The sequence below is a fragment of the Kwoniella mangroviensis genome (assembly GCF_000507465.2).
Source record: "Kwoniella mangroviensis CBS 8507 chromosome 1 map unlocalized Ctg01, whole genome shotgun sequence".
Classification (NCBI taxonomy): Eukaryota; Fungi; Basidiomycota; class Tremellomycetes; order Tremellales; family Cryptococcaceae; genus Kwoniella; species Kwoniella mangrovensis.
The window spans coordinates 6,031,112-6,044,927 of record NW_027062533.1 but is presented as its reverse complement, the minus strand read 5'-3'; the positions used below and the strand labels follow the sequence as shown (position 1 = coordinate 6,044,927).

The following is a 13,816-nucleotide window of genomic DNA, read 5'->3' as shown; positions in this document are numbered from 1 at the left end:
GTAGACTGCCAAGGTCAGCATTGACGATCACTCGTACATACTGAGCCAGCTGCTGAGAGCGAGATGGGAATCAGATCAATTGATCTGGTTGGAGAGGGATGGGCTCGTGCAGATATGCGCAATATGAGAAGGAACCTTCTGCCTGATTGTCTGGAAGACTACCTACTGTCGAACGGGATGTTAACGACAGGGCGTATGAACGGGCCAAATCTTGTTCTACTAAGTCACTCTGACGAACACAAAACTCCTGAGTTTGTGGGGGTAGACTTGAAGAATAGATGACAGAGCGTCGTCACACTCTACTGCCCATTACTAACCTAATTCAACGACAACCTTGATTGCTTGAGCTCACGTCGGGTACATTTCGATTCATCAACTAGCTTCGATATGTGTCATACTATATAACATCGATCATACAAGATGTCTCATACCATACAACTTACACCGGGCAAAACCGCGCAACTTGCAATCGCTTCTAAATATTACTCATCACGAGTTGAAAACGGGCAAATACTCCATCGTACTCCTTCCTGGAGTCTTCTTCAGGCTTCAAGCGCTCACTACAGCTACTTGACCTCAATAAGTGGTTGTTCGAGCAGACTTCGTAAATCAACAGTAATTACGATGTTAGCGATCTATATGTATCCATGTTCTCATATATGAGTGCGGAGAGATCACAGAAAACTTTAATCAAATATACGCATAGGTTTTTGTGCCCATTGAGCAATCAGTCAATATATGGTGCATGAGGAAAACGTAACATCCCTTGAGACGACTATAAGCGTATTCTAATTCTGCTATAGATCGTCTTCGTCTTCTCCCAATTACACCTACTCCAAGTGCGAGTCCGATCCAAAACCCTAAAAACATACCATACGTATATACTAATGACGATGAGCTTATTTGTGGGTAGACTTGATCTTGAAACCTCTCGACTACAGAGTGGGGAAAAAAGATGTCAGCGATGTCTCATAAGTATGACTTCATGCGTATGGGATGATATGATACGACAAAAATCACCTTTCTTCTACCTCGAGCTTGTTCGAATTTCCTACCCTTTGAGGCGATGTAAGGTTTACCACCCTTGAGGGGACCACCGAAGTGTTTGACGGCCTCTCTGACGTTTCTCTTTCCTCTGAGTAAAACGGTGTTGGATCCGGTAGGAGCTCGGAGGGCAAGTTGGTCGAGGGTGATGGCCTCACCACCAGCAGCTACGATTCTTTCCTTGGCGGCGGTAGAGAATTTCAAAGCGGCGATGGAGAGTTTGGGGAGTTCAGGTAATCGTTCGTCATCGAGGATGGTACCGACAGTGACGATGGTCTTTGAGTTGTCGGGGTTGGAGTTTTTGGTTTCCTTGACAATTCGGGAGAGGGAGATAGGGGGTCGGTTGATCTACGAAAACACAAAAAACACACTCAAAAAGTCAACAACAAATTCCGAATCCCATCTTCTCTTCTACTAAGATATTCCTGCAATCTGCAAAGCAATCCAACCCACCTTGCTCATAAACAATCTCTTGAGGATGACTCGGTTGAATTTAGAGTCGGTTCTTCTAGCCAAGAATCGGTAGAGCTTGACAAGCAAGAGAAGGTAGGGATCCTCCGACTTGGGAGCAGATCGGTTTCCCTTTTTGACGTGGTGGTAACGGAGATCGATACCCATCTGATGTAGGTGATCATGAAGCAGAGTACAGGTGAAGTGGGCAGAGGAGGGAAAGGTCGGATGAGCAAGAAAGAGAAAATTTCGTCAGCATTCAATACCTCCATATTGACATTCTCATCTCAATCTTCCCCCTCCGAATTCAACCTATCCAAAGATACCTGTTCTTCACCGGCGTATATTTGACTTGCTCCTAGTACCACATCCACCTATGCTATGTGTCCTCATTTGATCTATCTAGCTAGATGTTGCGCATGTTCTCCAAAATTTGCTGTAGCTATTTCCTCCATCGATGATCTTCCCGTTCCTTGAATCTCATACCTTTCCTCTCTACCCTTCCTCTCCATGTATACGACAATAGAAGTATCACTCACTTTGTTAGCTGATTTATATGAACCTACCGAGGATGAAGTAGAAGGAGGATGATAAACCTCTATGAATATTTCAACAAGTATCGACAGTGACAGTGACAGGAGCAAGCATCCACCCAAACCATCCTACCTGCCTGGTACTGTACGGTATACAAGCTGCTTACCACCAAGCTAAGCAAATCTGACACTCGATGGAGAATCGCGAAACACCGTTGGTGCTTATAGCAGAAAACGCGGTGTGGCGCGGTGTCTCACTTTCGGCTCTAAGTATACTCTCTCTTATCACCGATGCAGGCGATTGACGACATTCTGTTGTTTGGTTCCCTTGTTGTGCCTGGAGAGGAATCGTGCGTCTCCGGTTACTTCGGGTTGAACGATAAACAAGGACACAACATTGCCATGTCCAAGCTTTCTTGTCAGTTTGCAATGAACATCCATAGATTCATCACATCGGATCAATCAGAATGGCAGATGACAAGAGATGTCTACATCAAGCTACCCTCATGAGGCCAGAAGAATTAATTACGAGGGATGTGACGCTACTCAGGTATCGGTTTCATTCTCGGCTGATCGTAAATCGCCACCCAACCGAACTTGCCTTTCCATCAATTCGATAACATTGTCAGGTTGAGTGATGTTCTACCTTTCCATGTCCGTACTCTTGGCCAGACTTCTGATTGTAAGATGACATGACAGGTGATGTGGTCATACATCATCTCGAGATATCCCTCCCTTCTTGTTGGGTCTCACAATCATTGATATCAAAGTTAACTCACACCTCGACTCAAATTGATACTTGACCAACTATAAGCCACCTGTCTTCTTGTGACTCGACTTCCCAGATCATCAGCATCGCTTAAAGTCACGTACCTTTGACAAGAATATACCGAAAATGGGAGAGGGGAAAAGACGAAGGATTAGTCAGCATATATCAAGAATGGATAATATCATTCAACATGGTCGAAAAATCGCCCTTCTCGTCTTAATATCAACTGCTCAGTCAGCTAAAGCTGTGGATGCGAATAACGTTACACCCCGGTAAGCCCTTTCTCACTCCACGATGGGTCATCGTAGCCTTTGCTGATACTTAATATTCAGATGGGGTCATGCAGCAGCCTACATCCCTTCCCCTCCCACCCTCATTATTCAAGGTGGTAAAACCGACCCATCATCTTCTTACACCTATTCATCTTCTCCCAATACCGGCGAGACACTCATACTCCCTCTCACATCATCATCTTCAATGTCCTCTGCACCTTTCATACCGCTCGATATACCCTCCGCCCCCACATCAGCATGGCATACACTCATGCCCCTATCTTCCGAAGAAGAAGGGATTTGGAAATTACTATCATTCGGTGGTGATGGAGGTACCGCCGAAGCTGTTCAGACAGGTTCAAATTCAGCTTGGATAATGGATGTCAAAACCGATGGACCCAATGTGAATTACACAAGACAAGAAAGTGGGAATGGTCAACCTATGAGAAGAATCTATCATTCCGCTTCTTCCACTTCGGAAGATGGGAAAGTGTATATTACAGGAGGACTGAAAGATGATGGTTCAGGAGCAACATTCTCGGATGTTTATTCTTTCGACTCGTCAACATCCTCCTTCTCGCCTTTACCTAGTCTACCTATAGGGCTATATCATCACTCCTCGATAATTCTTCCAAATGGGACTTTGCTTGCTCTAGGTGGAGCCTACACTTCACCTTCCACTGGCGTAGCAGCACTCCAGCCTTATTCGACGATATATACCCTTGATACTACTTCCTCCTCGCCCAGCTGGACGGAGAGACAGATATCTGGAACGGTACCTGAGGGGAGAAGAGGTGGGAGTTTGGTGACGAATGAAGATGGAACGAAAGCTTTCTTGTTTGGTGGAGCGAATGCTGGTTTAGGGGAGGTGTATGGTGATAGTTGGGAATTCGACTTGGCGGATGGAACATGGAAAGAAGTCACCACAGCTGGACTAGGTGAGTCGTCTCCCTATTTGACATCTACCTCTCCCTTATCATCAGGGATGAAGCCGATTGTATTGTATCAGGCCCTCAAGCACGGTACGATCATACTGCCGTTGGCATAGGTGGGAACCAGATTGCTGTCTTTGGAGGTGAGTCCGTCATCATGCCAGCCCAAGTAGTGTCATTTAGCTGATCTAGTACTTTAGGCTATGGTGATGGCGGACCTGCCGATTCGAATCTTCATATTTGGGATACCTCGACAAGCTCCTGGATCACCGATTTCACACCTGTTCCTACGTCTTCGACAACGACCACCTCAACAGCGTCAAGTGGTAAGTCCGTAGATTCAAGCGGTATCTCCACTTCCCACATAATTGGAACAAAGACACAGTCTGCATCGGGGTCAGCATATACACCCTCAGGTGCGACTATCGACTCCTGTGCGTGGTGTTCACCAATAATGTACCTCTGAGGATCGGGACTTGTGCTGATCTCTGTGATTCTTCACAGCTTCCGCTACCGCTTCTTCGTCAAGTACATCTGCACCGACCGATGCTGGCGCTCATAGCCATCCCCTCACGCTACCTATCAAAATAGGTTTAATTCTCGGTATACTCGCAGTTGTCGCCTTGTTGGTAGCATTATGTCTTTGGAGATGCCTTCGACGCCGACACACCAAACAAGCTGCTTTACTTGCCTCCCCTTGGCCTGCCAGTGGACCCAAAGGCAGAACACCTCCTCGACCATATGGATCAAGGGAGAAAGGTGGAGAAGGATTGATGGAAGAGCTCAGTCCTGAAAACTCTATTGAAGGTGGTTACGAAGCTTGGGGCTTAAGGGAGAAGGGTGTGTCGATCGGTTTAGGAATGGGAGCTATTGGAGCTACTCTGCATAGTATCTCTAGTAAATTCAGTGGAAAGAAGGACGATCCCTATGCGGAGCTACACGATGATCCTTCCGATGAAGTAGGTGGACCCCTCAGCAAATCGTCGAGAAGGATTGGAGATGGTATTAGATTACTTGGACTTAGACTTCAACGGGAAAAATCACTCTACTATTCGCCTGAGAAACCAGCGAGGCGAGCTAGTATCATACGAAATTCGAGAATTGACATGCTCGGAGGAGAGGATATGCCCAATCACGCTGCTGGAACTAGCTCAAGGAATGTGGAAGGTGAAGACGAAGATGAAGATTGGGTGATCGATTCAGATGAAAGTGGCAGAAATTGGAAATCTGCTAAATCGTTGCTGAATAATCGACAATCCGACGATGAAGACCAAGATCCTTTCCATGATAGAGCAAGTTCTTTCGACGATGATGCTCCGATTTTACCTCCCTTGAGAGTCCGAGGTGGACCAGTCCCCACGCCTCATGAGTCACGGAGTGATCTGGGTACTTTGGACGAAATTGCGAGTATGTCAAACCCTTATTCTGAACTTTCAAGAAACGCACATTCCGAACTGTCACGAAATCCTTATTCGGACGTTTCAAGAAATCGATTATCTCATAATTCATCGTTGGAATATCATCTACCGAGCTTGTCACCTTCAGATCCACTTGATCTTACTGGTTTACTAGTTCCTCCAAGTGATAATAGGTATTCGCAAACTTCTATACCTACTTCTGCTCGTTCAGGTAGATCAGGTAGATCTGGTCAATCGAATGCTCTTTCCGATGCTGAAGAAGGTATAATATCCGAGGCAAGATATCTTCACTCTCAATCGCCTACTTTGATCTCACCCGTTGAGACAGCGTATGTACCGATCAAAAGGAGTGAATCGTTTTTCCGCAGGATGGCAGCCGGGGGAATCATCTCATTGTTGTCATCTACCAAATCGATTTCTTCTTCTTCTCAGGGAAAAGAATTGGACATACGTGATCCGGCACCTCAACCTACCCTCTGGCCCGTGATGTCAAGTGAAAATGTCAATTCTCCTTCGAGCCCATCTCCAATCTCACCTGAAAGCTCTAATCATCCTCCAAAAAGCTGGAGAGGCGATACACTTGATCTACCCTCGAACGACCATGGTAAAGGGCCAAGTCTCTCTTCGCTGAATTCAGCTAAATCAATGAGAGATATGGTGTTAGTCCAAAGGGAAACGACAATTCCTCAGTTGGAAGTGAGGCTGTAATTGAGATGGAAAGAGCCTCTTCTCCTGTTGATCAAACTCGAACACAAGTACACAGGAAAGATGAATCGGATGGGACTTTAGTAAGAGCCGAAGAAAGTGATTCACTCTCGCCATTACCTTCTGAAACCTCTACTTCGGTAATACCTCTTCGACCGGATGGAGCGGGACATCGCAGGGATGGCAATAGTCAAACCACTTTCAGTAGTGGTGAGTCGGGATTAGATACTCCCGGTGAAATAATTTTCAATGGTGCAGATTTCGCTTCGCCGCCTGTACTGCCGACACACCAATTCGGTTCAACACCGTCAGCAGTAGAGAATGACCAAACACCTAGGAAATCCTCCTTACGGCCGACTCCTTATCCTATCACACCTAGACGAGCGATCTCTAAAACGCTCAACACGACAGTGATTGATGAATCATATCTACCTCCTTCTGGATCACCTGTACCAACGCCTTTGGTCCAACATCGTCGACCGGTCAGAGACGTTGTCAATTCAATCAATAAAAGAGGAAGTTCTACGCCTTTCAGCTTACTTAGTCCCATGTCGAATTATTCGCCTGCTATTGATCGAAAATCATCTTTGTCTTCGAATATCATTGAATCGTCAGTTGTTATGCCTACAAAGCCAAAATCGACGTTTAGTGGACAAGGGGAAGGGGAAGATCAAGATCCTTTCGGTACTCCTAGACCTAGACTTAGCTCATCAAAGATACAAAGACCAGTGACGATACATGGGTCATCCGATGCAGGATCGAGTTCGACTATGAGCCAGAGGGTATCGTCATCGTCGGTTGATAAGAGACCTACAACCATGTGGGAGGTGATCAAGAAAGAACAGCTCAGAGTAGCCAATCCGGATCAAAATCAGCAGAGAAACTTTAGTGGGATCGATAAATGAGAAAAGAATGAAGAGGACGAGATGGGTGTCTTCCAATGTTTCTAAAAGTGGTTGTGATTCGTGATTTGTGATTTTATCTAGTTACTTTGCGTTGTTCAACGAGTTTTGACGACTTCTTGGGTAGCTTATTCTCCTCTTGTTCAACCAGATACTGTAGTTCCGTAGATCATCAATAGGATTACTGTATTTACATTTCATGTATAGAGAAATTTTTTATTTATACAGTTGAAAGGATACAGACAGTTTGAGTAACTATATTTACACATGATATCGCTCTGAAGGGTATTCCACCTGACTGTTACTTGCACGTACTGTACAATCATAACTACTTATATTCTCGATACCATTTATCATTGGATCCTAGTCGATAATCCTCCTACCTAATGCTATCCTTGCTTTTTCATGTCTCAAAAACCTCTGAGCCTTTAGTTCTGCCCTTTCGCCAGGCTCGCAATTATCGCTAGCGAGAACCAGAGCATCGAAAAAGTTGGCGATCCTAACCTTGCCGGTTTTCTTATCGTAAAAAATGTTCAGAGCTACTAATTCGGTATTATGGATGATCTGATGGGAATGCAAGAAATCATATAATTCATATACTTTTCGCCTAGATCGATTATCATGATATATCAGCTTACCGTTCACCTTTCACTGCAGACTTGGGATAGCTTGGTTCGGTTCGATGATAGTGGGTTCAACTGAACAGAGCTCACCAGATATTACCACTTATACTGGGGCAATGTATATCCTGCCAAGCACTCCCCAATAACTCTCCAGGTTCGTCTAATATCATCGCATAGAGATCTATTCTTGTCGGAGAATCTTCTCTACATGGATGTTTACAGTGAAAGGTTCCAATGTAATTTGGGACTATGTTATTGACTTTGTTGAGTAATGGAGCATATTTCTGATAAAACCATGCTTCTCTCTCTACACCTTTTTTAGCCTGCGCGATGGAGAACCGTTCAATTCTATCACAATAGGCTGGTCTGTCTATTTGGCATTTTCTAGGGAATCGTTGAAGGACCGATAACTGGAGGATGACTTGTCGTGGGTGGACAGGATCGGATGGGTCATTGACAGTTGCTCGGTATGAATCCCAAAGGTGATTTCGACCAATATTCCTTGTGGCAGTCACTAGTGTAGGCTTGCTGGATTCGTCAGTAGCCTTAGGTACTGTTATGACATTTGCCATGGGAGCGCTTGCAGTTGAAAGGGATGCAGCTGTCGTGATCGGTTCAGGAGGCTTGAAGGATGATGACGGAGTACCTGTGAAAGTAGCATAACGGCATTAGCTAATTGGCACATGGTACGGGGAAAACTTCTGTACTAGGCTTACTCATGATGCTTGTAATCAAGCTCCTTGCACGACCATCTGTGGGCGAGATCTCTTCTCCTTTCCGATCTTTTAGCAGTGCTTCCGCCAAATCTGGATCGATGGCCGCCTGGGGGTTTTCGAGATGGCATGTCCTTCGCAGGACAATACTTTCGGGCTGCCACAGTAGATTGGGATCGCTGATTCGCTCTTCCTGCCGCGGTTGCTTACTTAAGGCACCAGGCTCAAATTTGAGCCGCAGGTTGTCCGAGAGGAGCTTGGCCATGATGTGAGCAGTGAGCAGTGAGCAGTGAGCAGTGAGCAGAGGTGTTTATTGGTCTTGTTATTCCCAAGCTTTGACGCAAGAGTACGAGTAGTCGTTGCAGAGGGCGAACTCAGCCGACTTGGGTGGACAGCAAAAGTATAGAGAAGCCGATTTAGGCACACGGGTTGTCAGGCAATGCGGAAGTCGCCGCATCGCCGTGCCTATCGTGTCCATCGTAAGCAAGCCAGCTCATCGATTCAACCCCACCACTGAATTGAACCATTGAACTTGTGTTATGATCATTGACTTTGCACAACTTGTATCTGGCAGAGCTTATAGGCCCAGCATGTTGCGACACAGACTATTTGCGGGTCTTTGAGAGAAGAATGAAGAGGATGACTTGTGTGTGTTTTTCCACGTCTGCAAAATGGTCGTGATATGTGATTTTATTCAGTTGCTTTGCATCATTTAATGAGTTTGACGAGTTCTTGGGTAACTAATTTTCCTGTTGTTGAAAAAGATAGTTCACTAGATCATAATCGAATAACTGTATTTACAATTCATGTATAGAGTTGTTTGCATTTTTGCTATTGAATCCGTCGAGATAATACAAACAGTACGAGTAGTTATATTTATACGTGATATCGCTCTTGCGGATATTCTACCTTGCTGCAACTTATAGTTGAGATTATCGGTAGATGAGGTAGCGCTCGGATTGATCTGGTGCTATTACTGAAGATGCTCAGAGTGGTGTATAGACGTACAGTGCTGTATTAGCTTATTGTTTGATTGTTCAAGAGCAGTGTATCCAGACATTTTGTTACTATACAGTACTCGCGAGTCAATGAAAATCATGCGAATCCGTCATTCAACACGAGCATGTGGGATATGCGGGACATCCGTACCGTCCATTCCGTGAAGTTATATCTGAATCCCCTCTGAACCTGGCTAAACGCAGCTGAAATATCTAGAAATGGCCTCCAACGAGAGACTGATTTGATAGTATGCCTTCACATGAGGTGAGATCACGATAATATCACAACTTATGCATGAGGAATTCGACTTGAAATGAGCATGTTTGATTTCTATATATATCTCGTATTTCATATATTTCGTTCTCCACTAGGAGCGTCAACCTCTTTCGTTCAATTTAATTCATATCCATCTCTTCGTCACTTATCATTCCAGTTAATCCTTCCTTGATCCGTGTCCTACCACACCCGCTCCACTAGCCTTCTCCCACTTAGCATCACCTTTCACACTCTTCGCTCCTGGTATACCACTACCAGCTATGGCACTCTCCACCTTATCTTTCAACCCCTTATTATCTTTCTTCTCTTTCTTTCCTCCACCTAAAGCTAACCCCAGACCAATGACACCAGCAAGTACGTACAGTCCTCTTTTCTCATCATCGTTCAAATTCCTTTTCTCCGATTTGTACTCCCTCTGTCCCTCAATAGATTTAGGCAAGTTGATTTCAGGTAATTTGATTCCAGCGTTTGACCATGCTCTACCAGGAGCGGTGATCAATGAGCTCAAAGCGTCTGTAAGAGATGGGATGTCCTTGAGGGATGGTCCAGAAGATTCAGTTTCCAAAGAATGGGCGTCGTGAGATTCGTGCACTCCATGAACTGGTCCGCCCTCCAGGTGCGTAGAAGCTGACGCGACGGTTAGAACCTTTGGTGCGGAGAGGGAAGGAGCGGAGTCGGTGGTGGTGCCGGATGAGAAGTTATCGGGTGTGAGGGGCTGTATTGGAATACGAAGATCGAAATCAGTATCATATTCGAGATTGAAAAAGATACTGCTAGCACCACATGCGAGTTTGGCCAAGAAGGAAGGGAATGAATATAGATTACTCACGATAACCTGCTCGACATCCTTCTCAGCCTGACTACCAGGGAACCTCACATCCAACTTCTCACCAACATCTTTCGTAGCGGCCACATCGGATTTAGGTAAACCAGGTGCTACTGTGATTTTCTCAGGTTCGATCGGATCGACTTTCCTAGCTTCTGTCCTCTGAGATGAAATCTGTGGTCCGGTGGAAGTAACACTAGGATCTTCCGAGGTAGCTGGACCAGGGCCGGTGGTGGAATCCTTCTTGGGTTTGGGCGGCTGACTGACGGAAGCTGTCGTCGATAGACCCCTCGCACCATTAGGGAATGGAGGGAGAGGACCGAGAAGAGAGGATTGTTCGGCTGATTCAAGTCGGGATATCAATGTTGCTCTGCGATGTGACAAGAGTTGAATCAGTAATTGTCTAATATAATCATGTATTCTCCTATCTCTCGTCAGAACCTAGCTCCACCATACACTCGCATCCCACTTTCACCAATTGTATCACTTCCCGATTTGTCTGTATCTCCTTGATGTCGGCCTCCGACCACAGGTCCATCTTCACTTCGACCTCTCATCTCGTCTCGGCCCCTACCTTGCCCAATTCCCACTCTTGGCTCCACCAGGTCGATGACCTAGCGACACTCACTTATTTCCCTGTTGCGACAAACCCCTCTTCTTCAACTCTGTTTTCAGTGTGACCACCGTCTCATTCTTCCAGTTCCTCTGACTGGACAACAAGACCGCTGAAGCCAGGGACCTAGATCGAGGTCTGGTGATTGGAGCTGGGGATGGAGCGAGTACAGAGGAAGTAGAGGGTCGTAAGAGACCAGCTGAGAGTTTGCGTCGTAGCATGTTGTTGATGTTGTTAATGGTGGATGGTTTCAGTAACATCGGGACAAACAAGACGGAAAGTATGATTGGTATGTCGAGGAATGATTAGTGGTAGGGAGAGTGGAGTGGGGTTGTTGATCTCTTGGTGGTCCATCCCATGGGAAATGGAAATGGAAATGGAAATGGAATGGGACTGAAATGACGAACACAACGCACAACGCGGAGCTAAAGGGCACGTGGGCACACATGTCACGTGACTCGCATTCACCACGTTCACTCCTTTCATCAGCATCAGCATCAGCATCGAAAGACAACTTTATGCAGGCCGACCATTCTTACCTCAAAACAGTATTTAGAACAGACGTATCATGTACAAGATATATATATAGCAACCATGCCATCTACCGCACAGTCACGCCCTCCCCTCCTCAACTTCATCGTCCACCTCTTATTCTCGGTGGCTACCACCGTCCTCCTCTACCTCATCTCCCTCGGACCTATCCCTCAACATGTCGGATTCGTCATGGATGGGAACAGGCGATATGCGAGGGGACTGGGCAAAGAGGTATCGGAGGGGCATGGCGAAGGATTTGCAGCGTTGAAAAGAGTGAGTTGCCCCTCTCCAAGAGACTCAGTAGTCAAATGTAGTACCATGCATTGAATACCAACGTAGCACTTATCTGTTCCTTTGTTTGTTGTTGCAGACTCTAGAAATTTGCCTTCGACTTCGAATACGAGTGGTATCAGTCTACGCATTCGCAATTGATAATTTCAATAGATCAGAGAATGAAGTTTCTGCGCTGATGAGGTTGGCGAAAGATCGTTTGGCGGAGCTGTGTCAACATGGGTGGGTCGGATTGAACATCCATCATGTGTCTGAAATGTCATACAATACACCATGATAAAGCTGAGAAGATCGGCAACTGACTTTCTGATATAATTCTAGGGCGCTACTAGAGGAATACGGGGTACAGATCAAATTCATTGGACAGATATCCCTTTTCCCACCTGATGTTCAACAGGCTATCAAAGAGATGGAAGAGATGACTGCGGGACATAAGAAGTGAGTCATATCCATTTCTCTTCACATTTAGAGAACCCAAAACTCTCCATCAGGACCTTGACATTATGCTATCGTTGCTGATATGGTATGCTTTATAGCGGTGTACTGAATGTTTGTTCACCCTACGCCTCCCGAGATGAAATCACCACCTCCATTCAAAACACACATAGATCTGTTTATAACGGTGAACTAGAAAAAGACCAAATTACTTCTACAACCGTTTTCAACAACTTGGGCACTTCCCAAGCGATCTCTAAAGTCAACCCAGGACTGTTCAAGAGACCAGAGGAAAGTGGGAAATTGGATATACTAGTTAGGACATCGAACGTCAAGAGGTTGAGCGATTTCATGATGTGGCAAGTGAGTTATCGCATCCAGTTCTGGTCAGAAGTCATTGAATACAAGGCTATTGTTGTCTGACCGGTGATACATCCGTTAGGCATCCGAAGATACCCAGTTGCACTTTGTCAATACTTTTTGGCCAGAGTTTGGTTTGTCCGATATGATACCTATTTTATTGGGTTGGCAGCAGAAAAAGTGGATAAAGCAATTGGGTTGGGACTGAGGATTGTTAGTTTATAGATACGTAGAGGTAGAGTAGATCTCGGATTGATCAAGAGGGTGTCGTAAAATGTAATATACGGAGTGTTGCATGGTATTATCTTACATTATGAGTTGTGTTTATGTTATATATGCAGTCTGAGCTCATCTAACCTCTAACCTCTACCCTTAATACCTAGACCACCTAATCGCAACTCCCATCTTCCGGACCATCTTTCCACCTCTTATCTAAATTCTTGATACTACAGTCAAACAGTGGTTTACCCAATTTCTTATTCACCGTGTTATGTCTCTCACATAACCACCTCATGAAATCTTCTCTATTCTTCACTTCTGGTGGGTTCTGGCGAATATCTTTTTGGAAATCTTTAGCACACCATGAACAAGGGTAGAAGATCGATAATGATTCTAGAAGATTGGTTATTTTAGATCGGTGTGTTTCGGTAGGGTTGGAAGGGTAATATGAAGCTGTGGTATGAAGGAAGGTCCATGTGGATCGACCTAATGATGCTGTATCTGGTGGACAATTGCTCCTGTCCACTTCTACACGAGCAGAAGTAGGGTCACTTGAGGAAGCAGAAGAAGATGCCTGAGAGTTGTTGAGGAGATTTGCGAATCCTGCCATACCCATTCCTTTCAACGCTGTTTTACTCTGACTCTGACTCGAAGTTCCATCTGACGATTGCGTCTGCTTGTTCTTGTTGATCTTTGCGAAATCCTGCCATGTGTTACAGACTTTACACACTTTTCCGTTCTCATCTAAGATCAGTCCTGGAGGTAAGTGAGGATGGGTTTCTTTGGTAGTTCGACGAGGTTCGGATGATACCTGAGGATCAGACGTCGATATGGGTGATAGAGTCATGTTTGTTTAAGATGAAGCTGATGCGTTGGGATCTTCTCGAAGATGGAGCTGAGAT

The 13,816-nt window shown here is 45.3% G+C and overlaps 6 protein-coding genes across 6 annotated transcripts; 2 read left to right on the top strand and 4 right to left on the bottom strand.

Moving 5' to 3' along the window:
• Positions 1-899: 899 nt before the first annotated feature.
• On the bottom strand, positions 900-1,662 carry I203_102253 (60S ribosomal protein eL18; the record flags this gene model as incomplete). Its single annotated transcript, XM_019146759.1, has 3 exons — positions 900-935; positions 1,021-1,392; positions 1,498-1,662. The coding sequence occupies 3 exons, from the start codon at positions 1,660-1,662 to the stop codon at positions 900-902; spliced, it is 573 nt and encodes a 190-aa protein (XP_019004292.1).
• Positions 1,663-2,922: 1,260 nt separating this feature from the next.
• Positions 2,923-7,028, top strand: I203_102252 (uncharacterized protein; the record flags this gene model as incomplete). The annotated part of the gene is made up of 6 exons (XM_065517053.1): positions 2,923-3,068; positions 3,129-4,006; positions 4,078-4,143; positions 4,201-4,434; positions 4,505-6,122; positions 6,182-7,028. 6 exons carry the CDS (start codon positions 2,923-2,925, stop codon positions 7,026-7,028), a joined length of 3,789 nt encoding a protein of 1,262 aa, XP_065373871.1.
• A 360-nt stretch (positions 7,029-7,388) lies between these two features.
• I203_102251 (uncharacterized protein) lies at positions 7,389-8,626 on the bottom strand (the record flags this gene model as incomplete). The annotated part of the gene is made up of 3 exons (XM_019146756.1): positions 7,389-7,632; positions 7,739-8,294; positions 8,365-8,626. 3 exons carry the CDS (start codon positions 8,624-8,626, stop codon positions 7,389-7,391), a joined length of 1,062 nt encoding a protein of 353 aa, XP_019004289.1.
• A 1,167-nt stretch (positions 8,627-9,793) lies between these two features.
• Positions 9,794-11,296, bottom strand: I203_102250 (uncharacterized protein; the record flags this gene model as incomplete). Its single annotated transcript, XM_019146755.1, has 3 exons — positions 9,794-10,351; positions 10,466-10,832; positions 11,091-11,296. The coding sequence occupies 3 exons, from the start codon at positions 11,294-11,296 to the stop codon at positions 9,794-9,796; spliced, it is 1,131 nt and encodes a 376-aa protein (XP_019004288.1).
• Positions 11,297-11,669: 373 nt separating this feature from the next.
• On the top strand, positions 11,670-12,903 carry I203_102249 (di-trans,poly-cis-decaprenylcistransferase; the record flags this gene model as incomplete). Its single annotated transcript, XM_019146754.1, has 5 exons — positions 11,670-11,882; positions 11,980-12,122; positions 12,222-12,338; positions 12,437-12,698; positions 12,778-12,903. The coding sequence occupies 5 exons, from the start codon at positions 11,670-11,672 to the stop codon at positions 12,901-12,903; spliced, it is 861 nt and encodes a 286-aa protein (XP_019004287.1).
• Positions 12,904-13,083: 180 nt separating this feature from the next.
• Positions 13,084-13,761, bottom strand: I203_102248 (uncharacterized protein; the record flags this gene model as incomplete). The annotated part of the gene is made up of 1 exon (XM_019146753.1): positions 13,084-13,761. The coding sequence occupies one exon, from the start codon at positions 13,759-13,761 to the stop codon at positions 13,084-13,086; it is 678 nt and encodes a 225-aa protein (XP_019004286.1).
• Between the last annotated feature and the right edge of the window lie 55 nt (positions 13,762-13,816).